We start from the raw sequence: 27,041 nt of genomic DNA, 5'->3' as shown, positions 1-27,041 counted from the left end.
GGGGTGAATCACTTCTCCTTAGTGTGACTCAGCAGCACTCACTGCACAGCCTCCCTGGCCATTTGCACCCTGTCCTCTGTGGCAGGATGATGCCCGGACAGGGCATGGAGGAGGCAGGGCAGCCACAGGCAGCAAGGGGCACGGACCAGGGAGGGGATGCTTTTATGCAGCTCAAGTTAGCAAAGTTTCAATATGAAAACAGTTCAATTGTTAGACTGGTTTGAGTGCAAGAAAATCTCTCAGCCAAACAAAATAGCATCCCGTTATTGTTCTTTGCTTGCAAGGTAGATGCAAGAAAGTGGCTGTGCTCTGTCCCCTGCAGCCCTCCTCCGCCCTGGCTGAGCTGCGGGGAGGGAAAGAGCTAGAGCAGCCAGGCTCACCCATGCCCTTGCAGGGCAGCTTGGCCACCCCAGCAAACCATGCCATGTGCCCACCACCAGTGTCCAACAGAGCTTTCATCGACGCAGCGAGCAGCCCTGCCCTTCCCGTCTCTTTCTGCTGAGCGCAAAGGGGTCCGTGGCAATCACCTTTTGATCTGTGTTTGTATGGCGTCCTACACAAATGAGGATGCTCAAGTGGTACTGCAGTGGTGAAAGGCGACAGCTTTACCTGGGGCAGGATGAGGACAGCACGTGGCAGTGACCACGGGCCTAGCAGCGCCTCGCCCCAGCACTGCACCCACCTGGGCTTGTGCAGCTTTCCCAGCCCCATGTGTCGGTGCCTGCCCAGGGACAGAAGCCACCCAGTAAATATAAACCAAAACTCTCTCTACCTGCCCGTGTCCAGCCTCTTCTCGGCGGCGCAGTCCCCTTTGGCCCTCTCCATTTCCTGCAGCAGGGCTACAGGGACCGGGGTGCTCCTGCTGTCGCTGCCGCTGCTGCCCCGGTGCTGCCGGCCCTGGCAGTCAGGCTGAGAGCGCTTCATGGCCTGGAGCTGTGCCAGGGGCACAATGTCGCAGCCCTGAGGCCGGTGCCACACCGTCTGCCGCGTGATGGCATTGTAGTAGTAGAAGCGGTTGTTGTTGTGATCAAAGAGCTCCCACCACTGCTTCTGGTCCGACTGGCGCACCTTCAGGTTGGGGGGGGGCTCCCAGCCGCATTCACCGGTGGCCAGGTTGACATACATCCGCTCCTGGGAGCGGGGCTCGATGATCTCCACCCAGTCCGAGCTGCGGGGGAATAAGAGCTGCGTTAGTGCAGGACAGGGGCGCGGGGGGTGTCCAGGAGCCTTGCCCCCTCCCTAACCCAGGACAAGCAGTGCAGGGACAGGGAGCATCACCCACTGATGCACTGGTAAATAAACCAAGCACTGGTGCAACCATAGGAGCCCAAGTGATAAACATTGGGTAAAAAATGTAAGTGTGTCACAGGGGCAGTCCTAAAACCCATTCACTCAGTTCCCTGCTTGCTCCCACCCTGGTACTGCCCCTGGCCCCAGGCATGGGGCTGAGAGAGCCTGGCAGGGTCAGACCAAGCCCTCCAACGCACCCTGAAGAGCTGCCCCAGGTGGTAGCGAGGCAAGCAGCATAAGCAGCGCTCGCCCCTATGTGCAACCCTTCCTCCTCCCCAGCGCCTGCCTCTGTAGGGCAGACCAGCACACTGGCTTTGTGGTGATGGACGTGCTGGGCTGCGTGGTCCTGATACACGCCGGCAGTGGTGCCATTGGGTACAACAGGGACATATAAGGGTGGACGAGCAGGCAGCGAAGTGAAATGTCAGCGATATTAACTCCGATACCATTCACATCCTGTGAACACTCTGCTGGCTCTACAAAACCCACCCTGGCAGAACTGGCAGCTCCCCCTCGCTCCATCCTCCCCTCGGGTTTACCAAGAGCAGCCCCAGGGACCGTCCCTGTGGAGAAGAAGGGCCCCGCCAGGCTCCCCGCTCCAGCGGTGGCTGGGAAGGCCCCAGGCCTCCATCAGTGGCGGCCTCACCAGCCCCTGGCACAGGCAGGCCCGGCCCCTGTGCCGCACCATGGCAGCTGGGCGGCCAGGGATGCCGCTGCTCCGCCACTCTTCAAGGCTGCCAAATCAACAGGCACAAAGGCAGTTTAACCCCAAATAAACCCTTGGAGCAGGCCAGGAGCATGCCTGCCGGCTGGTCCCACCTGCAAATCCAGAAAACATCTGTTTCTTTGTCAGAACTAGACGTGTTCCCATTTGATTTAAGGTATACCAGCCCCTCGTGCCATGGCTCAGGGGTGGGAAGCACAGAGTGAGCCTGGTTATTTCTAACCAACCGTAACACCAACCTAGAGGCACAGAAGGAACAAAGCAGTAAGTCACTGCTCTTATCGAGGACACTGTGAACTGCAAAGGGGCGTCATCCATAAAAATGACATAAAAGAGGAAAACAATGGCAGCAGAAGAGCCTAGCAGTGCTGGGAGGAGACTTCCCAGGATACAGCAGCAAGGAAGTCCAGATAGGATAAGGAACTGGAAAAGTGGGTCTGATGGACAGCCAGAGGAGCCTGGAGGGGTACAAACGGAGCGGTGACCTCTGAGAGCACCAGAAACCCTCACACGGTGGCAGAGATCACCTGGAAAATGGGCACGACCAGAGGTGGACTAAAAGGGGACTCAGACCCACGCTTCCGGGCACTTCTGGTGGGGAGAGCTGCGGCCGGCGCTGGGAGCTGAGGCTTTGCCCCATGGCACAGCACGCTGCCCGCGTGAGGCTGGAAGAGGAAACCACCACACACCACAGCCACACAGGAACACTTGCTCAGGCAGAGGGGTGAGAGAAGGGAGGATGTTACCCAGTGTTTACTTGGCAGAACAAAAAACACCCCTCAAGCTGAGCGATCAAACTGTAACATTCGAGAGCACGACGGTTTTGATTTGTTTTGCCAGCAACCGGAGCAGCAAAGATCTGAGACACCGACCAGCTCTACCAGCGCTGGTGCTTCTTGGGAGAGAGGAGAGGTCAGCTATTTTATGTTAAGTGCAAGCTATTGAAAATAACGAATTCTTCTCATGGCACTTGGCCATGACTGAGTGTGTGTTGCTAACTATAGTCTTCCGTTTTAACAAGCCCACATTTATCTTTGCGTGCAAAGACATGTTAGTGGACGCCTTGGGTTGGTGACCTCTTTGCTCCCCTTAAATTTGAGTCTGAGGATTACCAAGCTGGAGTTTAACAAGGCAAAAATCCACACGGAACACATTGGAAATAACAGAAAGTTTGGTACAATCACATTCACATGTAAAGAAAGAGAAGGAAAAGCAAGGAGCACATTCCTGGAGCAGGGCCAGCACCGGGCTGCCACACACAAGTCTGGAACATAACATCAGGAACTCTGGAAAGACGTGATAAACACAGGATTGGAGAGAGATAAGGCCGTAACTTGGACATAAAAAATGAATTCAAACAGCCCTTAACAGGGTTAAAGAAGCAGTTTCCTGGGAACAGTTTGAATAACGCCTTTTCCCTGTCCTCCCCGTGCTGAGCCCTGGACAAAGGGGCAGCTTTGGACCCCGCGTGCCCCACTCCCAGCTCCCCATTGCCACCGCACACAGCGCCACCGCCGTCACAGCAGCAGGAATACTGCGGTGGTTTCAGTCCATCTCCCTTTTGTTGGGACTGAGTGTCTCTGGCTGCAGGATCCCCGCAGACCCAGCTTGCAGACCCAGATGAAGCCCACACCCCACAGCATCGCACGGAACTGGAGCACCAGCCCCCTCACCAGTGAGCGAACCTGAGCAGAGAGGAACTTCGACAAAATCCCCACTTGCTTCCAAAAGCAAAAACACATTTCCCAGTGTACATCCTCCTTTATTGTCTGAGGGGTTTCAGAAGCTTCCTTTCTCTAAGTCAGTACACAAACACTTTCCAGGCCTCCTAGCTTGCAAATAGACCGCAGCTCCAGACACCGCTGATCTTCTGGGGGTCCTTGGGGCTGCCATGGGGTCCAAGGTCCCCAAGCGCTGTGCTGGTGCTGGGGGAAGTGCCCTGCCAGCCGTGCAGACGCCAGGCATGCAAAGAGCAGGAGGAAGCATTTTGTGTGCAACGATAGCACTGCACGTGGGCAAACAGGTTTGTGTTCACCCGAAGGCTCAGCCAGCCCCTCGCAGACTTTGTTTTTCTGAGGCACTGTATAAACAGAACAGGTAAAAGGCCAAGGTGCGGCTCTGTCCTGCCAGCCTCTGGGACAGGTGTGATTTATATTTGCAAACTTTGCTCTTTCAGAAACTAAGAGCTAAACTTGGGTCCCTCCTGGCTGCCGCGGGGACCCTGGCTGGCAAAGCCAAGAAATTAGATAATAAATAACAACCATAATAACAATAAAGGATATTTCAGCCTGAAAGAGCACAGCATGGCTCCTGTTCCCCAGCCCACATGGCTGCATTGCATACGGGACTGTAGGTGCACAACGTGCATTAACATGCTCCATGCCTGTCCTGAAGCCTGGATGCTGGACACCCCACCTGCGCAGGGAAGCGGCCCCCTGCCCTGGGCAAGTAACTTAGCTTTACCCAACCACAAGCTACAGGAGCAGCACAGCAGGCGTTAGCCCTGGGCATCCCGCTCGTGCCTCTCCGTCTGTCCTGCAGTTAACAGGACACAGCTCCCTGCTCCAGGAACAGGCGTGGCAAGGCTCTACGCACTGGCTCGGGGTGTAGCCGTGGGACTGATTCATGCAGGGACGAGAAGCCGCTCCGAGCATGTGAAATGAGCAGCTAGGAGCAACACAAACCCATGAGACAGCACTGGGCATCCTGCTTCCTGCTAACATCTCCTGGTGAGGTCTCTTCATAATGACTAAGACACTAGTGTGAGTCTAGGAAAGAATAAAAGTGTTTCAAGTAAACAGAAGGGACCAGAAATGGAAGTGAGCAAACACAGGAGGGGAAAAATAGTCTGAATGAATACACAGGAAGCCCCAAGAAACTAAACAGCCACTAATCTGCAGGGCAACTGATTTTCTTGCCACCATTACCCAAGCAACGCTTAGTCCTCTGCTTGAAGCCTTCCCTCTGCCTGCTTCCTCCACATGCTGCTCAGCACAAACTCATTTACCCACTGGTGACAGGAGAGACCCAGGGGAAGCCATGAGAACACCTTGCTTCAAGGCACTTCAAGCCGAGAGGACATTCCTCTGCATGGTGGCAAGGAGAGGTCTCATGTCTTGATCTTCCACTTCACCTCCACGTTTTGCTATTTCTGGTCCTTTTTGCCCCAAGCTGGGATCATTCTCCACCTCCCTTCTTTGGAGCAGTACCCAGTCCTTCTTGGCCAACGGTGACTCTGCATTGAGTAGGCTTTTGAAGATGGATGGCCTCAACAGGAGCCTCCAGCATGCTCAAAGATGGTCCCACAACAAAGAAAAACACCTGGAAAATTAAGCTCTTCCTCCAGGAAGCAGGAGTCTGAGCACAGCCAGCGTAAAGTCATGTAGTTAATCCCACACAAGTTCATTCCTCAGAATGATGGCTGCACTCACGGGACATGGGACTCCTCTCCTGGTCAGCAGCTGACTGAAGAACTCCAGAGGACGTGGGCCACCGCGATCCTTACGGGCACGAAGGGAAGCGTGGGCACGACCCTGCACCCTGCCGGTAAGAGGTGCTGCTACCGGCCGCGGCCCAGTGCGGGTGCCGGGCCCAGCCCTTGTGCAAAGAACTGCAGCTCCAAGCCAGGGCTGCCGAAGTCCCTGCGAAGCTGGAGGTGGTGAAAAAACCCTAGGACCAGGCAGATGAGAAGTGTGTGGCACGGCGTGACCCCACCATCCCACGCCGGGATGCCAGCCAGAGCCCACGGGGGCAGGAAGGTGGCGCGTGGCACCTAGGGCGGCTCCCTGCAGCCGGGGCTCGATGTGCCTCGCAGCTCTGGTGGCAGCATCAGAAGCCATTTGTCCACAGGAGCCAGGGAGCTCAGATCACCTCAGCTTGCTGCTGGCGCGGCATGCGACGAGGACCCAGGAGAAGGTGCAAAGTGGTGCCTGCAACCCCCAAGGGAGTCCCCAGAAGCTGCCTGCAGGTGCCATGCTGCGGGCACCAGGCTGAAGAGCAGCCGGCCTCAGCACGGCGCTTCCAGCGGCAGCACCACCGTGCCCTCCCCTTGCCTTCTGCAATGGGTGAAGCCACCTGGAGCACCCGAGCACGCTGCCGGGCAGACTCTGCTTCGAAAAACCTCGCTCGCTGCAGGGAAGTGCAACCCCTGGGCGATTCCAAGTCGCTCAGATCTACACGCTGAAGCCAGGACAAGGCTGTAAAACTCATCTGCACCCTGGAGCTGCAGAGAGCCTCCAAGGTCCCTAACGACAGCACCTCACCGCAATGCTCCACCAGCTGACTCGGTCAATTTATTCTTTACTCACAGCCAAGCCAAGAAAAGCTGTAATTTAAGTCTTACGGAAAAAAAAAATAAAAAACAACACCCAAAGCAACCCTGTCCCTCGCCTCCCTCATATATAATCTCTGAACCTATTCTGAATACACACACATCTTTCTAACAGGAATTATAGAAGGACTAAAATAAATATAATGTCAGCCTGTTCCTAAAAGACTCTCCTGCTTCCGAAAATAAGCATTTTGCAAACAAACCAACCTCTGCTTAGCAGGAGACACACCAGACTGTAAAAATAGCGCACAAATGGCTGCAATTGCTCAAAGCCTGAGCACGCATGCTCAGCTCACGCATGAGCAGAACATCCTTCTGCAAGCAGAATCCAGCACGCCAGAGCCACTCTCACACCAGCAGCACATTACAGAGGGGAGAAAAGAGCACAGCACCCTGATGCGGGTGGGCTAGAGGTTACAGAGAGCCTGTTCGGCCTGGAAAAGGTCCTAGCACACAAAGCAGCTCTTTACTTTGGAGATTGTAATTGAAAAGAAAAAGAAGCCCCAAGCCTTCTGCTGGGTGGCGTCTTCAAAGATGGAGATGCAGATGAGAAACCTGTCAGTCTCTTGCTTGCTCAGACCCTGCTGCTTCTTACACCAGCCCCGGTCCCAGCTCACCCCATGACCACGTGGGTGTTCCCCGATTTCCCTCCCGCCCTCACACCAGCACTGCAGGCTCCCACCTGGCTGCTGCCAGAGCCGTGATCTCCTGAGGGCAGTGGGGCAGCTCATCACAGGGGAGCCAAGATCTCCGGGGCTCCCTACAAGCAGACAGGGGGACAGAAGCGAATCATCCCCAGGGGAGAGCAGACCCCATGCCGAGTCACTCTACAAGGACAGACAAGCAAATCCATCCTGACCAGGGACCAGCAGCAGCTGCTGCAGCCTGGGCAGAGGGTAGAAGACAATGTCAAAAAGCATCCAGTGTCAAAAAAGGACAGGCGCTGCTGCCCTCTGCTCTTACAGGGTCTCCAGGCTGGCCAGGGTCAACGGGCCCAACTGGGCACCAGTCCTGGGTGTCTGCGATAGCTGGTCCAGGGGGAACAAAGTCCCTTGCAGAGCCCAAACCCCTACAGAGCAGTGAACTAGGTTTTGGGGCTACAGGACCTGCCCTACTGACCTGTCTTGGCCCTCGAGCTACCAGGGCGTCCTCTGCATCTCTCCCACTACCATGATGGGAGTTTTCATTTTGCACTTCAGATCACAGACAAAATCCCCCATTGCTAAATGGCCTCCAAAAGCTCTGCTCTGCCCCAGACACTGCGGCACCTCCTAAGCCCAGCAAGGGCTGCAGCAGAGACGTTTTTCCTTTTAAGGGCTGAGTATTTGAGAACGAGTTTCAGAAAAATGTACTGGCACTTTTCATCCCCTCTCTCTCCATCCAAAACGTGCCGCATGGCTCCGTGGCTCCATCCAAACCCCGACTGCTGGAGGGGAGGAAGCTGCAGGGGATGCCGGCTGCCAGCCGGTCCCTGCCCAGTGGATGTGGGTTCCACGACCTGGTGCAGCTTGGTGCTGTCCTCCCACCCACTGCATCACACACAGGCCAAGCCCAGGACACATGGCCAGGCCTGCCGATGGCCTTGGAGCAGCACCGGCTACCGTGCTTTGGTGGTGACCGCATCCTCATCCAGGCAAACCTGCCACCAGACTCCATCATCCCCCCCAAATGGGATTTACACAGGGAAACACCTCCTGGCTGCTGCCCGCCTTGTTCAGCCCGAGCTCAGCCCCAGCTTCAGGAAGGATGCTTCGGTACAGGCGCATTCGCCACAGGCTGGGCTTGGTGAGCGTAAATGCGACCATCCTGCGGTGTGTGGGCTCACCGAGGGCAGCAGCGGGCACACGCACAAGGCACAGCCCTGCAGCCATCACCTCTCCAGTACCGGGCGTGCAAACCTCCGCAGCAAGGTACCCACGTCACACACCCGCCCTTCTCCTTGTGCTTTTGTGGGTGACACCAAGCTAGGACGGATGCTTCCAGACGGAGCAGTCAGGCCTTCCCCACTTCGATAAGCACTGGCACTTCGTTACACAGGGTCTGCTTGGAGCACCCAGGAGCCTGCCAGTCTGGATGCGCCTCACCCGATGGCGATGACTGAACTGCCCCCATCCATCGAAGGGACAGACATGCAGCGAGAGGCAGGGATGGAGCAGGGACCCGCAGGAGGAGGCGCCTCCTGCACTCCACCTTAACCCCCAGACACGGGGCGGCCGCTTCAGACCAGGGTCAACTACTCAAAAGCTGACCACGCTTTGTTTACGGGGGTAGATCAGCCCGAGCAGGGCCACATTTCCTAACATTTCCCAACCCCACTGAGCACGGCAGGGACTGGGGCACGGCGCTGCAACTGCCAACAGGCTGAAGGGCAACAGCCCTGGCGGAACAGCCGGCGCTGAGCGCTCTCCCTGTGCCAGACCCAGTAGTGTCGCACATGATATTTCTGCTATCTCAAGGACATGGGAGCACTTGCTGCCCTCTCTGTCACTTCAGGAATTACTGACAGAAGTCCCGATTAAGCTAGCTTGTTGTCCAGCTGCTTCAGGACTGAGATTGACTCTTTACGGTCCCCTGTATCACCGTTGCCCATTCCAGGGATCCCTCCCAGCCTTGCCATGAAGACAGGGATCCCACAGCTGCTGCCCTGGCCACGGGTGCAGGCAAAAGCAGCTCCATGATGCAATTTTCCATATAGAAGGAGAAAAAAGGAACAGTTTTTGCACCATCTTCGCTCCAGGGAAGAGAGAGCATACAGCAGCCGCGGCCGAGCCAAGCAAACAGCCACATGTCAGTGGCTCATTTGTGCCAGGTCCAGCAGCGCTTGTGAGCTACACATGGGAACACTCAGCAGCAAAGTGAAAATGCTGCCCAAGGTTGCTGGATGCCATAGGTCAGTAGAGACTGGGAAAGACAGAGAGGGTTAAAAAAGAAACCCATGAAAACAGAAAATGGAAAACCCTCAGCAGGTAACTTGGGACCAAGCAGACGCCTAAATAGAGTGGGCAGTGATGAAGGCTGAAAGGGCCCCTTGAGACACCTTCCTAAAATAATTCTGCCAGCCCATAAAACACCCACCGCAGCTCCGGCTCTGCTAAAGAAGGTGCAGAGGTCTAATTACAAGGTGGGGCACCTGCAAGTCACGGCCACGCACAGCCAGCCCTGTTACGAGGGTGCCTAGCTGTTTACTCCGTACGAACAGCCGGATCACAGACCATCTTTCCATATGGCTGTCAAGCAGCAGTTTGCAAAGCTACATATCTGAAGTAGCAACATTCCTAAACGCACGGCATTAGTAAAATAATAGCCCTCTGTCTCTCTTCATTTAAAGGGCTGCCAGGCCTTTATTAGCTGAAACACAGAGCCCCTTGAAAACCCATGCAAAACACTGACGCCGTATGCAAGGGACCGGGTTACTTCTCAGCTGGCAGAGCCCACGAGACACTGGTGGCTAAAAGCATAAAACAAAGATAACAGTGTTTCATCGCCACTTTTTTAGGCCATTTCATTCTTCGGCAAATCTCTCCAGCTGCAGCTGTCTCTGCCGACTCTGCTGAAAAAACTAAGCAGGAACAAATGGAGAGGAGCTTTTGAAAGGCTTGGCTGTCCCAGCTTGTTAAGCGTGACTCACGTTAACCACTGCAGTGCCGGGACGGCAGAGGAATTTGGCAGCAAGTCAAAGGCAACAGGAAATGCAGAGCCTGCAAATGAATAACTCTCCTCTGCTCCCATAGCCATGAGGAAACTCATCCCTGAAGTACTCCATGTGGAGGAGCTGCTTCAGCGTCAGCATCGTTTTCCCCAGGCCAAGCACACTAATTTCCTCTGGCAAGGGAAGAAAAGTGGTAAATAAATAGCCAAAATCTCAGCCACACAGTTCATAAACCCTTCATAAAACAATAAGCAGAAAACCTCTTTCCATGAGAAATTGATTTCAATACAATTGTTTTGCCTACAGAAAGTGCTGCAAGGGAAGTGCATCAGTCAGGACAGAGCAGAGATGCTGGCAATGAAGGCAACCTCCAAAAAAGCTCACCTACTGATGAGTGAATTGGTAGCTGGGGATGAAAAATCCAGCTTGTGCTTGATTTTTTTGCATTGTTTTTAAATTCTGACGTAATAAACCATGAAAAAAAAAAAAGAAATTTCCTCTAAAAGGAAAGGCATGTAGAAATGTTGCCCTGAATGTGGTCTCTTTTCCTGATCATCTCCAAAATGTCATGCACTGGGTAGCAGTCACATCCCATGAGCTGTGCTTCAGCTTCTGCTGTGCGCTACACATCTGTGCTAGTAAGACTAGCATTGGCTATATTAACATCTTTGAACTTCAAATAAACAAAAATGCTACTTAGGTATAGTGCTGGTACTTTGTCACTGACAAGATCAGGCTTGATTTAATGAGAAACAAAGACTGCATAACTCAACCTTGCCGCAAAACACATTCACAGCCTTTTTAAAAACTGAACATCTCCGCAATCTCACGTGTCTGAACAAAGTATGATTAGTGTTTGAGCTCAAACCCTGCATTTGCTCTCACCCTGCTGCAGAAACAAAGGTGGGATTAATCTTCCTGAGAGTCAGCAAGAAGCCAGAGAACCAGCCCCATGTGTCAGTCCTCAGCCCAAAAGGCGCGCAGATGTTTCTTGTGGATGTCCAGAAAAAATATCTGGGCTGCGCAGGCTGGAACCTCCCAGGCTGAGCTCCCGCATCACGCGCTGCCTCGACAGGGAAGCGCAGAGCCCCGCAGCACCTCCAGCAGGCCCTCCTGGGAAAAAGGTACAACAGCAGGGGAGGAAACAAAATAAAAATGTAGTTGCTTCCTGCACACAAGACTGAATTATTTCTTGCATTCGACCAACCTTTTGCAAAGCGATGCTCATTTCTTCGTCTTCTCCAGGAGGGCTGGTAAAATAAAAAGATTCCACATTTTCCCTGATACTAAGCACTTTTCTCTCAGTTTTAACAGCAGGCTGTCAATCCGGCAGGCTGGGGATGTCACTGTTTGGGGAAGGGTGGACATCAAAGGCACTGATGTCAGAAGAAACTGCAGGACCTGAGAGCTCCGGAAAGCAGGGGAAACTGGAGTGCTGAGCGCTCCCCTTGGCTCTGCAGCCTGTGAGGAAAGGGGGCAAGGAGACTTTCGCAGCCACAGCCAAACTCCTGCGCTCGCAGGGTGAAGAGGCTGGGCCAGTGAAACATCTCGTTCCTCTGCAGGGCTGAAAAGGGACAGCTGCACTGCAAGGTCACGTGTGCGCGGGCAGAACCAGAGCCGGCAGCAGGCTCACGACTCTGTCCATGCTCGCCATGGCTGCCCCGGCACGATAGAAGCCCCCAGAACAAGCAGAGGGCCAAGTCCCACCTCTGCCGCAGCTCCTTAATCAGGTGCCGAGGGGCCCCGGTGGCTCTGCCACACTTCCAGCTCCAGGAGATGGCTGCAGGTAACTCATGCAGCTGGGAAGAGGCGGGTGTGCACGTGGCGACTTTGAACCAAGTTAAACTCAGAACTGTTGAACCACCACTTGGGATACACGGTGCGGTTTATCTCGCTTAAATGGCTGGAGATCGGGAAAGAAATAGTGCGGACCAGAGCCTGGCCCAGGTGGCGTTTAATTGGCCACAGGTTCTCCCCTGAACTAAGTCAGCCTGAAATAAACACTTAAGCTTCTGTGCATAGCTGGAAGAGTAAACACAAGTCATCTATTTGTCCTGGTTTGAAAAAAAAAAAAAAAGAGAAAAAAAAATCCGACTGGGCTTTCTTATAAATAGCACAATAGGCACAGTCCAGCTCGGCTCAGGAGGTAGCTGCAAAGCTGGCAGCACTATACAGGATCTCCACAACAACAACAAAAACAAAAAAAAGCAGGAAATCCCCAGTGTCAGTTCTCCCCACAATTGATTTAAAATGAGCTTATCCCTCACACTTGGTACATGAGGAAGAAGAAACTTCCTGGCTATGAGGGGGGAAAATACAGTTATTAATAGCATCACAATGAGCAAGTATCAGAAGTCATGTTGCAGCCCTGGAAGATCTTGGCTGGATCTTGAAAATATCTGTTGCCATGGCAGTAACTGCTATACATGGTAACTGAACGGCGGTGTGAGAACAATTTACTTTTTGATTTGGTGCCCAAAACAAGTTCCTTTTGTTTTCTCTCACCAAAAAAAAAAAAACAACAAGCATTTATTAGCTTGTGCTCAGTCCAAAACTGGGCTTTTCACTTTCAGCAGTGTTAAGGAAAGCAGCAGAAAAGGGGCAAATTCAGCAAACTGCCACAAGAAGTGCCAAAGGCAGCGGTGCTCCCTCCGTCCTCCTCCTACCGCACAGCCCAAGGACTGGGGCACATTCAACACCTCTTTGCATCCTGCCCACCTCAGCAGGCCCCATTTGCCTCCGGAACAAAGCATTGGCCACAGACAGAAAAATTAAGGGTGAAAAAGCACGAGGGTTGTTCCTGCTCCCAGCAGCTTGGGGCAAGGACTTTTCTGAGACAGGATTGCCTGGCACACGTTTAACCTTCCCAGGACAGCAAGCGGCAGCTGTGCCGTGACTTCGTTGCTGTGTTCTCTGCTCTTCACAACGCCCTATTTCCTTCCTCCAGCGCTACCGAGCCAACGCTTTCACAGCACCGCCCGTTACCCGGATCTCGCACCTGAACAGCGTGATCTCTTGCCTCGTTTGCTGAGAGCCCATCGCCGTGCACGTGAGCCACGGCACGCTCTCCCCGCCCGTCACTCCTGTCCCGTTACAGGTAATGAACCAACACCGAGCAGCGGAGATCCCAGCTGGGCTCCACAAGTGACTTCCCTCCATTGTCAAACCTGACATCCTACTCCTGATCTCTGCAACCTCTTTTAACCATTAATTCATCCACGTGTTCCCTGAGGGACATTTCTTGGAGATTCTGAGGGCAGAATCTCGCTGAAACCTTTTGGAAAGTCTCACCAGACCGTTCCACTGGATCACCCTCACTGTGTGCTCACGAATGCCTTCCAAGTGCTGATGAATTCACAGGGCTGGAATTCTGGTATACAAAAGTCAAGCTGACTCTTCCCCAGCATATCATATCTACGTTCCTACTCGATGTTGTTTCCTGGAACCATTCAAGAATGTAAGAAACGTGCCCTGGGTGAGACCAGCTATCCATCCATCCTGCCTACAACCAGGATAGCAGCAGAGCACACCAACCCAGTCTCACCCTCTCTCCATTTCCTTCTTTGTCCCCCCAGAATCCACACTTGTATTATGGATGCTAAGGGTGCCTCCCTGGCTGATCTCTTCAGCATCTGGTTCAGACCTGGTGCCCTTAAGCTCACCCAAATCCTTTTTGAACTTGCTGATGCCTTTTTCCTCCACAGCCTCCTGGGACAATGAATTCAGAAACCAATCTCTCCTGTAAGTTTCATCAAGCACCTCTGGTTCCGGTGCTGCAAGGCTTGGTAGATAGAAATCCAGCGTAATCATTGCCTTCACGATTTTGCATACCTTGACCATCAGAGGCCCCTCACCTTCTCCTATTCAAACCCAGGAGCCCCTCTTTCCATAAGGCAGCACTCTGTCCTTCAGTCATTTCAGTCGTCTTCCCCTGCGGGCTCTCCAGCGCCACTGCACGCAGCCCCCAAGATACGTACGGGTGCACCGAGGCTTTACAGAGGGTCAGAGCGACGCCACGGCTTTGTTACCATCTCCCTTGCGGATGGAGACCAACACTCATCGGCTTTGCTGATGATTGCAGAGAAGTGCCCAGGGTGGCTCCGCGAGGCTCTCCGAGCAAAACCCACCCATTCCAGGTTCGGCATCATGCAGGCCCAGCACACGCCACTTTGCCTCACAGTTACCCCCCGTTTGGCTACACTGAAGTTCATCTGCCACAGATTTCTCCGCACAGTTAGTTCCACAAGGTCCTTCTGCGTTTCCCCACCTTTGGTGAGGTACTCAACCAAGCTGAAGGAATTTAGGGCCCTCTGCAAACCTGGGGGTTTCACTGCAGCCCTCCATACCTAAGGTCACACTAATGAGATGAAAACCAGCCCCAGTCCCTAGGGCTCTCTGTCGGCTCTCACCCATGCTGAAGAACGACCATTAAGCCCCATCCTTTGCATCCTGTGCTTTAACCAAGCCTGGGCCCATCGTAGAACCTTTCTTCCATATCAGTTTAGATTCTTACAAACTTTTGGCGTGTAACAGTGTCAAAGACTGTTTGAAAACCCAAATACATAAAATGTCTTTGGGTACTGGTCCTGACTGGTCCTGTGACCCAGGCTCCAGCAGGTCCATCAGGCAGGGCTTGCCTTTACAGGAGCCCTGCTAACCCTGTTCCAACAGGCTGCACTCAGCCGTGCCTTCAGTGCCTTGTTCTTTAGCACAGGCACCCAGGCACAGTGCTCTGGGGTCCCCGGGATCCCCTGCAGCCCTCCTCTCGCAGTCACCTGGGCAGATGTTGAGCCACCTGATGTGCACCTCCCAGATTTCCCCAAGGCCCACTCCTTTCAAGAACTGCCATCAAATATGCCAGCATCAATTTCTGCAATACCAAGGGCACTTAATCAACAGCATACGCACAAAAGCATCCCAACAATTTTACATTTAAGATCCCACAGCACTCGAGTGAATGATAACTATTCCTTACAGTTTCTTATCAGTTCCTCTGTTTGCTTTAGAGCTATTTCTATTGACATTCAAGATGAGACAACTTCTCAGACAGCTCTTCTACAGCGAGTTTCTAGTTTGCAAAGCTGCAAAACTACAAAGCTCCTCCACAGGAGTCAAGATCACCAAAAGGTTTAGATTTCTGCAATGGGTTTATCTTCCGTGCCTCCCGTGATCTGCTGCTGTGATCCCTCCAAAAGGTTTCTGATGCATTTGAACAAATGTGAATCACTAAGTTTCTTCTTTAGAAGTCATATTTTGGCCTGCCTTATTTTGTCTTTACATGTAATATGCTGGAAAAGACACCTTCCTTTTTATCTTCTAGATTGACCAACATCCTTCTCACTCCATCAGCCTTCCTTCCCCTGCCAATTTACTTTTATTTTCTGTCTTTCTGTCAAAGGAAAAAAAAGTGTTTGACCTTTTCTCAGTGGAGGTATCCATTTCTTCTGAGCTGCCAATGTCATCACCAAATAACTTCCATACCACCTCCGCTCCTATCAGCTTCTCCTTAGCTGAGGGACAGCCACACAAGGCAAGCAAATATCAGGGCTCTTAAAAGGCTGAAACAACAGGAAGCCCCTTTTTAGCAGACTCAGGGGTAAATGCCAGCTCTGAGGTAGGGCAGACACAAGTCTCATTAATTTTACTAATGCTGCCCATCACATCCACAGGCTTGGAGTCATGCTGACTGTTCCTGGACACGTATGTACCGAGTTTTCAACAGTACCTGCCCGTCCCCAGCTTCCAGATGCCCAAAGCGAGTCTTAAAGCTGGGCCGTGCCACGGAGCAGCCCCAGCCCTACCCTTCCCTTGTTCCTGGCATCGCTGCGCACACAGAGCCGCAGCCGAGGCCCGCGGGGTTCCTGCCAGGGCCCTGTGGGAGATAAGCGGCCAGCCCGGCCGCCAGCAGACTGCAGAGCAGGTTTAGGCAGCAACGGGTTTGAATTTAAGAGTCACCGATCAATTTCTGCACCTACCAATTTATTTATTCTTTGCGTAAGAATAAATAAGCGGGGGTCTGCATTTCCCAGCTGCTCGCTGCTCCTCTTGGCGCCTCCTGTCACAGTTCAGCAGGCGCAGAGTCGTGGGGGGGAAGCCCAGTGCTGGCTGCCCCAGCAAAGGCCTCAGCCCACCTGCCGCAATGCTCGTGAACCCACGCGCTGTCCGTCCCACAGACACAAAGAAATGTCTACTGCTGCAAACAGCAGAGGTTTGAGTTAAATGCATGCCCTCCCCTGGCCCCTCCAAGGGGACGGCTGCCATTTCTGGGGCCCAGGTTCTGCTCTGAGCAGGCGCCAGCAGCGCTGAAGCAAGGGAAGGACGCAGCGGCACAGCCAGCGCCGCTAGCTGTGGGGGGTATTTTATTTCAGCACCAGAGTACAAGATGTACGTGGTGTCAGGCGATGCGCTCAGATAGGAAACTGTGCTTTCCCCCAGAGCACTTCCAGAGCAGGAGGAAACCCAGAACCACAACAGCTCAGCACACTGCCAAAGTCTTCCAGGGCAGGCAGGGACGAGCGCTTCCAACACCGAATACGACCCACTTTCATGTTCTGAGTTGAACCCCAGGCTCTTGCACTGCGCTATTTGACAGTCACCAAGCTCTCAACCGTTTTTAGTCTTCACATTATGTTTCGGAGAAAGAAAAAGCCTCCCACTGGCCCTGCAGCAAGCTCACCCTGCACCAGCCACAGAGGGTTACCAAAAGCTCCTGCCATTGCAAATTCTTCTCCTCCCTCATACGAACAGCTCACACAGCCGAGAAGAAGCTTTTCCTTATCCAAACAGAGACAAAAGCTAGTGATTTCATCCCTCCAAGACCAAATAAAGTTCAAGCACACAAGCACAGCAGGGAGAACATCACCAGTTCGCAAACTCAGCCATTGCAGGCAGTGTTGACGGACTGCACTGCACCCCAAGAGGCTGCTCATGGTGGGCCCGGGTCGGAGATATGGGAGCCAGAGACACCAAAGCCACATCTCCCCCTTTGCTGCACTCCTCCAGCCCTGCTCCCTTCAGCAACAACAGCAACCCCAAGAAGAGACCCTGCCGAAGGTAGCTTTGCCTCACAGCAGCGCTGTTCCAGCAGTTTGGGCATCCGAGGCCAAAGTCCCCGCACGGTACCCAAAGTCACCTCTGTCGCACAAAGCTGGCCTGATGGTCCACAGGAGAGGGAACTGGACGATCGCGTCATGACACACGCAGAGAAGAGCTCTCAGTTCTGGCTTCAACAGCAACTTTAACCCCATCTCCCCCCACTGCTCCCCCATGCTCCTTCCTCACCATGCGTCCCCAGCACAAGGACGCCAGTGCTCCCCAAACCCTGCACCGAGCTAACTTAGCTTGCGAACTAAGGAAACAGCTGTTTTCCCTTTGCTTTAGCAAACTCAGTCATTTTGGTGAAGGGGCCCAGGGCCTGAACGAATGAGCACTGCAGCACATTGCTTCAGCCCCAGAACATCACTTTTTTTCTTTTCTTACTGCCATCCCAAAAGAGACTTCGGGTTTGTAGAAGGCTTCAGTCTCCAGAACCTCAAACCCAGGTTTTAGACTTATTTTAAGTTACAGCTTTAGCGAATTCAGGAAAACCAACTGTGTGAAAACTAAATTTTACCTTTTTATCAGTGGCAAGAGTTTCCAAGGCGAAATCCCAACCCTCTGCCGTTCGGACTCCACCGCAGGTGGAGGCCAGCCGAGCGCTGACCCAAGCATGGAGCTGCTGCCCACCCCCAGTGCCACGTCCTTCACGCTTCTCCAAACCACGACTAGTCACATCACAGCAAGATGATCCGTTGCGTTAGGACAGTACAAAACGCTACGAGAACATGCCACCACATCATGACATACTCAGCATCTGCCCTTAGGCATGCATCAAGCACTTCTCACGCCGGACATGCACCCCGCTAACCCAGACTCACCCCAGGCTCTGCACCCTCGCATCCCTTTGCTTCACTTACTGTTGACTCATCACCAAGAATTCACAGAACACTTGGAGCTTCTCTGTTCGCCATAGCTTAGAGCAATGGAGAGCCTATTAAAAAAAATAAATCCCAAACCTAGTTATGGTAGCTAGGGAGCAAAGAACTAGATGGCGTGGCTGATGCTGGATATTTGTAGCTATCAAAAGACAACCCAATAACCATGGTATCTACCAGGAGGAAGCGGCTGTTGGACCTGAGGAGGACCAAATATGTCATTTACAGTTTTATGACAAACTGAACGTATGGAAACTAAAAGCTGGAAGCTGTATTGCTGTTTAAACACATGTAAGAGATACTCAGGGCCTAGATCACAGCACGCCACCTCCTGCTGTTGAGACCCAGACGTGCTTGCTGCCCATCTGGGATCACCCCTGCACTCATCACCTCCCACACCCCCCGAAGCGGGGGACAGACGCGGGGGATGTAAGGCTGCACATATAGATTGGGGTGGGGAGAAGGGGGAGCAGAAACTGGGGCAGGGGCGGGTGGTTGCAGCCAGCAAACCGGGGCCAGGAGCATTTGGCTGCACAGCCCCAAAAGCTGCAGCTGCCACCAGCACCCGGTCTGCCCGCAGCCTCCGGCGGCACGTGGGCACAAGGAGGGCACTTTCCAGGCAGCACCACGCATCAGCCCCCGGCTCTGCCTTCAATTGTTTTGCCAGCAACCTCCTATAGCAACTTCTTTGGCTTCATTTCGTTACCGAATGTATTTCACGACAACCCATCCTTCTCTTGAAGGGAGCCCTGGCTGCTGCTACCCATGAGAAGCCACATGCAACGCCTGGTAATGCCTGATTCAAAAAAAAAAAAAAAAAAAAAAAAGGTGGATTTGTTGAGCTCGTCCCCTGTGCAGACTGCATTGGGCTTCTCCTCGTATCACTGGTGATGGAAAGTAAGTCATTTTTCAGTGGGGTGGGCAAACAAACAAACACACACACACAGAGAAACAAAACCAAACAGAAAAAAACAGACCTACAGAAAAAGAAGTTATCCTTGCTACAGTGCAATTGGCCCCAGACCAACAACTCATAATCTCCAAGACAACACAAAATCTCACTACACTGAATCTTTTCTGCTCCTGTAATGGGTTTCCAGCCAGAAAGCAGCAACCTTGTTTGCCCAGGTAGGAAACAGCCCCATCTGCCAAAACAAAGTGCCTTATGGCAGCGTCCCACATCTGCCAAGTTACACAAAAGGAGTCCAGCACAGGTTTGAGTTCCCCCCGGCTCCCCCCTTGGTTTGTTTAATCTTGGTAGATCATAAACCCTGTGGCTAAGCAAAAGGTTGGCGTAGAGGGGCCCAGGACCGCTCGGCTCCAGGCTGGAACAGCACGTACGGGGAGCACGGGTGCTCGCTGTGGTCGTTGATTCATCTCACATCAGGGCACTTTCCTTCAAGGAAGGCAAAGTACAGCAAGAGCTTGGCTCAGGGATCCTCTGTGTAGAATCAGCCTCCTATTTGCCTCCAGTGCCTGACAAAGATGCCAGTGAGCTATTTTATTTCGACCTCTATTTTAGAAATTCTCCAGAGCTCCATAGCACAAAGTCCACAGTAAAATTTCATATAAGGCTTAATTCCATACATTTAATTCAAGACCTTAAGTCCAACAAGAAGAAAGCGCCTGAAAAAAAAATATCTTACAATTCCCAACGCTTCATTTATTCCAGCATTTCTCCCCTGCCAACCCTCAGGATTTTTCAGGCATTTTCCAAAGTTGAGCACGTCAAGGTCTAAGATCGTCCAATGCCAGTCCCTTCTCCCGGCCGGCCGCCAGACAAGCCCAACTCCTCGCGTGGCCACGCCAGCTGCACCAGCACCCTGTGCAGGACTGCCCCGTCCTGACCACCTCCGTGCCTCGTCACAAACAAGGGAGCTGGATCTTCAGCATCGTCATCAAAAGCTTCCCAAACCTCTTTTGGTTCTGTGTATTGCATAAGCAAAAAAAAAAGCCAGCTGACAAGACACAATGAAAAAGGCTAGGGAGAGTACCTGGGAGACTGTTACCAGCTACACTGGAATCTGCCGGTCAATATTCAACTGGAAAAATAAAACTCTCTTATTCCTTACATCAGTAACCTCAAGCACTTCGAACAGTAATTAGGATGAGAGAACATATCCCAAATAATGGTATTTTCTTCCATTTTCCCATGAGGGAAAGACCAATTGCAGGAAAAACACCAAGCAAAAAAAAAAAATTCTCTTGACCTACAATCTCTAGCTCCAGACGTAGGAGCCTGACGGACCTCATGCCTGCTGTTTAAGTTAACTTTTGGAGAGGCGGGGAAGTATTAACTGTTTTAAGAAGTTGCACAAAGCAGAAGACTACCCTTCCCATTAAATGTGTACAAAATATATACATATATTAAACAGACAGCTTGCTTCAGCAGACATTCATGACTGAGCTACTAAAAACTACAGGAAATTGCATGGCCATTAAAGCCATTCTTCCTACAAGCGAACCGCCTTTCTGCTCACCTGGACAAAGAGAGGAATTAACATCCAATATGTAAATCATGACAGCAAAGCTCAGAAACTCTCTAGGTATCCAGCTAAAGCCAGATCCCAAGGTCTGCTCTGGAATTTATTTTTATTACAAACAAGAGGTACTTCACTAACTATGCAAACTGCCTGGAGGGCTTTTTAAAGAAACACGCATGTATGCATGTCACAGCAAGTCACAAATAATTGCGCTCTACCTGGAAAGGACTGATGGAACCTAAATGGAACATTTCAAATTCTGACGTATTTATTTGATGAAAGCTTGCTAGCATCTCCTCCTACTTGCATCATCCACCATGGAAGCCATTTGGGTAGTACAACAGGAATGGAAGCACTAGGAAAGGAGACCACAGAGAAGGAGGAAATGCTGCTTCTTTCCTTTGAACTTCTGATTAGTTTCCATCAGAAGAATCTGGTGTGTCTGAAGATGCTTCCCGAAGACCAGGCTTCATCTGCGTAGTCACACATGAGCTACAGGCACAGATCCACCTCTGGAGCTAGCTCCGAGGCTGCTGCTAAGAACAGCTTTAAAAGCATACAGCAGTCTCGGTGGATAAGACAACCACCTTGTCCTGCGCAGCTTATCACCTCTTCAGGCTGCCAGCAGCGCTACTGTAGTAAAAACACACTCCTGGTTGCACTTGGAGCCAGCCAGTCTTTCCCCCCTAAACCATCTCATCCCAGGTAAATCGCATCAGCACTCTCACCAACCGCTCCTGCAGCGCGTTGAGTGGGGCCGAGGGCAGGCTGCTGATAACCTCCCACACCTGCGCTTATCTCCACGGGTGTCTGACCTCTGAGAAGCAAACAGAGACCTTTAAAAACCTGGCTCATTTCATGCTAAATGAGACACCATAGTGCTCAGCCAGGAATAGGCTCATCCAGCAGATGAGAGTGGGATAAGCATCAGGGAGTCAAAGCTTCTCCCGCAGTCACAGCTCGCTACAGAGAAGACATTTATTTATCCATGGCCTTATTTAAGACAGTTTAAACCAGGGTAAAGCAGAAGAGGGAGCGTGGACCCAGTCGGAGGATGTGCACAGGAACCTGTGCTGAGCACCAGCAGGAGGTTCAGACGCACCATCAAAACCAGAAGAGCCCATTACCGCAAAGCCACAACTGAGCGCAGACACAGGGAGTCAGCCAGCAGCTCCGGGGCAGGCTGATGAACTGCGGACGCTTTCACTCACTCATAAATTAAAGCTCCGGGGGAAGGGGGGGGTGGAAACGGGTCACACAGAAACCAGTCTAGTATTCAAAGACTTATTAAAACCCTGAGTGAATCTGAATTAACTATCTGCAACAAACTCATTACTCAGGATACTAAGATTCAACAACAAACTGAAGTCTTATTTTCAGTGCCGCTGTAATCAGAACATAAAGCACAGGAATCCTTTTTATTTTGCATTACTCAGATTAAAAGGGCAGCCAGACCAGCAGGCTTCCCACTAAACCAGTGCACCCAGTACCGCCCAAAAATAACCCCTCTCCCCACCTCACAGGCAAGTCTTCAGTAATCCCCAGCACCCCTGGCACGGGCTGCAGCATCTCCCTCCGCTCGCTTCCCAAGGCTGTTTAATTCAAACAGCCGAAAACATGCTAATAAAATGACAACTGCAAACTGAAAAGCTTGCTTATCCATAAATGAAACAGCACCCAAGCAGCATTCTTACTAACGCATTTACCTATCAAATACATATATGATGAATCCTTTTGTGACTTCAAAGGAACGGTTCATGAATATGAATATTTATTAAACTGCTCTGGTGGGGGGGGGGGAAGCCTCGTGGGTCAAAGAGCCAGAATCCTAAAGCAGTTTATGCTTCCTTATCTTTAATTACACAAGCAATTCCATTAGAGCTGATTCAAATCTTACAGTCCTTCCCACAGTCCCTCAATGGTGCTATTAGCTCCTTCGCCATGGCTTTATAGGGGGAAAAACCTGCTCCCCAGTGCACAAAACTTTACCAGTTTGCCATAGCCCTATAAAGCTCAACGCAGAGGAACATCGGGACAGATTAAAAGATTAAAAGATTAAAAGGCACGAGTACACTGAAATTTGCATGATTTTCTTACCCACTCAGCTGTTCACCACAGGAATCTCAGTCTCTTCTTTTCACCTTCGCACCAGAGCACAGAGTTACATTTTTCTGGTGATCAGGTAAACGAGATGAATGGGATGCATTCACTTCCCATTTCCCTGAAGTAGGACAGCATTAAGTGAACCTGATTCTGCACTGTGGTTGGCACATTAAATGCGCAAGTCTTATGCAAGGTTTTCAGCTGCAGATCCAGTAACCGTCAGGCTGAAAGCAGCCTTTTACATCACAAGGAGGGCCATAAATTTCTCTTGGTTAAAAAATGCACCAGGCCAGCACACTTGGATTTCCCTCCAGCTTATGTGCTTCCAGCTAAGGCCGGGACATCTGTTTCAGCTAAGCAAACCTGTTGTGAATATTGAAGGCATGTGAACTATCCAACCAAAAACCTGGCTTCAAAATCTGCATTCCTATAATCCGCTGCGATCTCAGCATCGCTCCGCATAGCCTTGATCCAACCGATAGGAAAGAGCTGCCTCATCGAACTGGCAAACAACAAACTCGAAAAGCACCAAAAGGACAGCAAGAAAAGGCTGCTCACGAAAGGAAAATGCAGCACAAGAAACCTTGCGCTCTTCTGTGCTGGCTAGTACAAGGATGCTCCCGAATCTGTGCAGCTTTGTCAGGTTTATGCCCCAAAGCGAGCAACCTGCAACCGTGATGCCCTTCGCTGTCACCAGCGCACAGACGGAAGCGGCAGCGACGAGGTGTCGCTGCTGGCGAACACAGGGCTTGGCGCTGCGCTTATCACTTTGCTCTGGATAAATTCTGCTGTCCTGCTTCCCCTCTCACAGGGACGCGCACTTCCTGCCCGAGATGCTCTTTCTTGCGGACTAACTCGAGCTGCATTCCACTGGAGGGGACACGAAAGAGGCAGGAACAACTTCAAACTCCAGAGAAACACAAATTCTTCCAAACACCTCACACCGTCACCAGGCCACCGGGCGAAACGCCAGCACAGCTCTCCCTTCCCTCCCCCAGACAAAGGGAATGCGAGGAGCCAGCCGAACGCTGGTGCCCCTGAGGAGAGCCGAGCTCACAGGAATGTGAGATCAGTCCGAGCTTTTCATCTAGGAAGACGAAAATTTTGGCTAAGCAGCGCAAAAGCAACCGGCATCAGCTGCTGGGAGGGCAGCGCTTCTGGCCAGCTCCGCACCTTCCTCCCCGCGGAGCAGGGGCTGGCACCGAGCGGGGACGACGGCCGGGGCCGCGACCCGCCCGCGCTGCTCGGAAGCAGGAGGCGGCCCGGGGCACGGCCTGGCCGCCCGGCCTCCAGGTGATCCCCCCGGCCAGGAGCTTTCCGGCGACGCCTCTCCGGCGAGCCAAGCGCAAGTCGCTGCCGCGCTCGGGCACCGTCTCGGAGCCGCGGGCAGTTCTGAAGAGCCGCGGAACGCGCCCGCAGCCGCCGGCCGGGCCCGAGCCGTGATCCCGGGGCCCGCCCGTCCCCGCGGAGCCAGGCGGGCGACGGCACCCGGGGCCGGCGGGATCCCGGTGCCCGGCGCCGCCCGGCCTCGCCCGCTGCTCCCGGGACCGGCCGCCCGCACCCGCCCCGTGCCTCGCCTGCCGGCCGGGGCCCGCGACTCGGCTCGGCTCGGCTCCCGGCCGGGCCGGGGTCCCGCGCGGCCCCGTCCCTCAACAGGTGGAGCCGCCGCCGCCGCACTCACCTCTCCGCCATGGCCCGCTCGGCCGCGCCACCGCCCGCCTCTGCCCGCACGGGGCAGGGCGTGAAACCCGAGCCCGCGCCCCGCCCCGCCCGGGGACGGCCCGGCCGACAGCGCCGCCGGGACCCCCGGCCGCTCCCCGGGTCCCTCTGCTGGGGGCTGCCCGACCGAGCCGGGCCGGGCCGGGCCGAGCCGGGCCGGCGGAGCGGGGCGGGGTGCGGCGGGGCGGGCGGTGCAGCGCGGGGCCGGCGGCCGCGCTGGGGCCCGCGGGCCGAGGGCAGCCCCTGGCGGCGGCTGAGGGCGCTCCGCGGCCCGGCCCGGCCCGGCCCGGCCCCAGGGCTTCCTCTGGGCAGCCGGGCCGGGCATTTGGGGGGCTTGGGGGTGGGACGGGGGCATCCCGAGGCTTGGCGGGGGCTGCGGAGGGGAGCCAGGACCCGCTCCGGCGGAGCCCCTGGGAGGTGCGCGGTGGTGGAGGCGGCGGGGCTCTGGCGCCAGGACTCCGGCCCCCAAGCGCCAGCAGCAGTTAGCGCCGGGGAGCCGGATGGTGCCGCGTCTCCCGAAATGAGCTACGGGACCCGCCGCCCCCCCCCCCCAGCTTGTCCTTCAAAAGGAAGCTCCACAGTTAGCCAAGTCGCCTTTTCCACGAGGGGACAGAAATCCTCTGCGGGAAATGGCTAAAGCTCACAGGGCTGAGGCATGCCTTGCCCCCAGAGGGAAATTTTGCTCCCCTGGGCACCGTCCAGCAGAGGCGGCGTGAAGATTGAGAGGTCGGGAGTGCAGCCGTGCTGCATGCAGGCCTCTGTGGCCTTTGTGATGCCAGGATGCATGCAAGGATTTAACTCTTGCATTTTTCAAAGTGCTTCTTCAAACAAACACATTAGTGGGAACAACAAAAGGGGTCTGAAATAAGGATAAAGCAGCTCAAACGGTTACATCTGTTAAGATGAGGACTTTCTGTGTTTATCAGTGTCCTGAGCACAGTGCAGTCTGGATGAGGCTGTGCAGAAACACCAGGCATGTCCCCGCACCGGGGAGAGGCAGAGCCCTGCTCCAAACACCCCCGAAAGCCTTCGACGTGAGTGCTCCGAAGAAATGAGCCGTGCACTGAAGGCCAGCCCTGCTCCATCAGCTCAGCCTTCTGTCAGCCACCCATTCGGACAACGTCACCTGGCACAGTGACACGCATTTTGGACGGGGTCCTGTGCTTACAAACGAGGAGAAACCCCCCTCAGGGGGTTCCTGAGGGAACTTCAGGCCCCTCTCACTGGGGGTGTGAGACTTGGCAGATACCGGGTGGATTTTGTCACTAGCAAAGTGAGTTTTGGGCTCTGTCACACTGCATGGCAAATTTCTGATACAGCCAGAAATGTGTCCATGCAGCTTGTTAATCACGGCATACCCCAGGCAAGTCAGCCGGCGGGGGCTCTGCACAGAGGGATCCAGCCCTCGTAGTGCTCTCTCACAGACGCCGTTTTGGCACTGCTGAATAACTTTGGAGTAACTTTATCCACAGACACTCATGCGAAGTCCCCCTGTACTTGTAAATAACAAATAGAGAGACAGTGAGATCATGGCCGCCGTGCTCATGGGCTGGACACATGTCGGGGATGGGAGAGCGGGGCCCTGCAGCAGCAAAGCCCCCAGCAGGGTGCAGTGAGGAGATGCCTGGTGGTACCACAGGACAGGGGACGGGGAGGGCTGAGTGCTGCAGGCAGCAAAACTTGGGGACCAGGGTATAAACAGGCAGAGGAGAAAAACAGGAGTTAAAGTAGGTCTGCACTGGAAATGGAAGTTTGCTGGTGTAGCTTTAAAATGTGGTTAAACTGGCAGCGTTCCTTGCGGAGATGCAGATGCTATACGCCGTTGCCAATAAAGGCTGTACCTGTCCTCTGAGGGACGCAGCAAATCTGTGAAAATGCTTACAGCAGCCTGACAGCCTCTGTTCAAGGGCTGTTGTAGATTTAGACTCAGTGTGTAAAAATGTTAACACCCTGTTTGACTTTGCTGTGCTGGCAAGAGCCCTTAGGCAGACTGCAAATAACAGCTGGGGAGATGGGAGGTCACAAGAGCCCCAGTATCAGGGACCCCGAAAAGGAGTTACCCCATGAAGTGCACAGGAGGTTGGCTGCAGGAGGGACCAGATAAGAATTCATTTTTTTCTGTGATGTTGTCATTTTAGTTTGCATATTTCACTATGCAATGATAATGTGTAGGCTATTTCCAACCTACCCCCCTAACGGGCTTCAGGAAGAGCATTAGTAACTCCATTACTGAGCTGCTGGGGCATTGTGGCTGAAACTTTTGGGATGTGCTTCTGCACACAGTGCTCTACGCCCTGCCATGGTCACTTGGTCCCGCTCCCCTAGCCATTTGCTGCCTCCTCACTGTGGAGCTGTGCTCTGAGACCTCCTCTCTGAGACAAGCGTCAAGCAGAGCTGTGGGAGCACAGCTTCCCATCGCTGCATGACCCAGTTGCCCGCCCCAGGGGAAGGTGGCACCAGTGTGCACAGCACCCCCAGTTCAGGTGATGGGAGAAGTCTTCTCTCTCGAGGTCAAAGCAGATTCCTGGAGGCGCTCAGGGTTGTAGGAGATAGACTGAGATGGCACCTTCAGACCAGCCCAACTCATGGGTTAGCAGGTGTTTTACATGAAGTCATGCAAATAAAGATCAAGGAAACAAATATGAAGGCAGAACCTCCCACCAGAAGATGGTCATGTACCCGCTGGCACCAAGGACACAACTCCACCACTGGTAGATGATGGCTGAGTGAAAACGGATTAACTACCATACGCTATAGCTGGGTTTGTGAG

The 27,041-nt window shown here is 53.4% G+C and overlaps 1 protein-coding gene across 3 annotated transcripts in view; it reads right to left on the bottom strand.

Moving 5' to 3' along the window:
- The window catches only part of LOC106045405 (rho GTPase-activating protein 39-like), a 52,431-nt gene extending 28,005 nt beyond the window's left edge, over nucleotides 1-24,426 (bottom strand). The window contains exons 1-2 of one of the 3 annotated variants that reach the window (XM_066978526.1): nucleotides 24,234-24,426; nucleotides 773-1,168 (exon numbers count right to left, since the gene is read on the bottom strand). In XM_066978526.1, coding sequence (XP_066834627.1) covers nucleotides 773-1,168; nucleotides 24,234-24,244 — 407 coding nt within the window. In that variant the 5' untranslated portion in view covers nucleotides 24,245-24,426. Of the gene's footprint in view, nucleotides 1-772; nucleotides 1,169-17,948; nucleotides 17,975-22,546; nucleotides 23,609-24,233 lie in introns of those variants that run through there. The other 2 variants (XM_066978528.1, XM_066978527.1) reach the window with 2 other exon arrangements.
- Between the last annotated feature and the right edge of the window lie 2,615 nt (nucleotides 24,427-27,041).

Source organism: Anser cygnoides, chromosome 16 (assembly GCF_040182565.1).
Source record: "Anser cygnoides isolate HZ-2024a breed goose chromosome 16, Taihu_goose_T2T_genome, whole genome shotgun sequence".
Lineage (NCBI taxonomy): Eukaryota > Metazoa > Chordata > Aves > Anseriformes > Anatidae > Anser > Anser cygnoides.
This window is presented reverse-complemented; position numbering and strand designations above follow the sequence as displayed.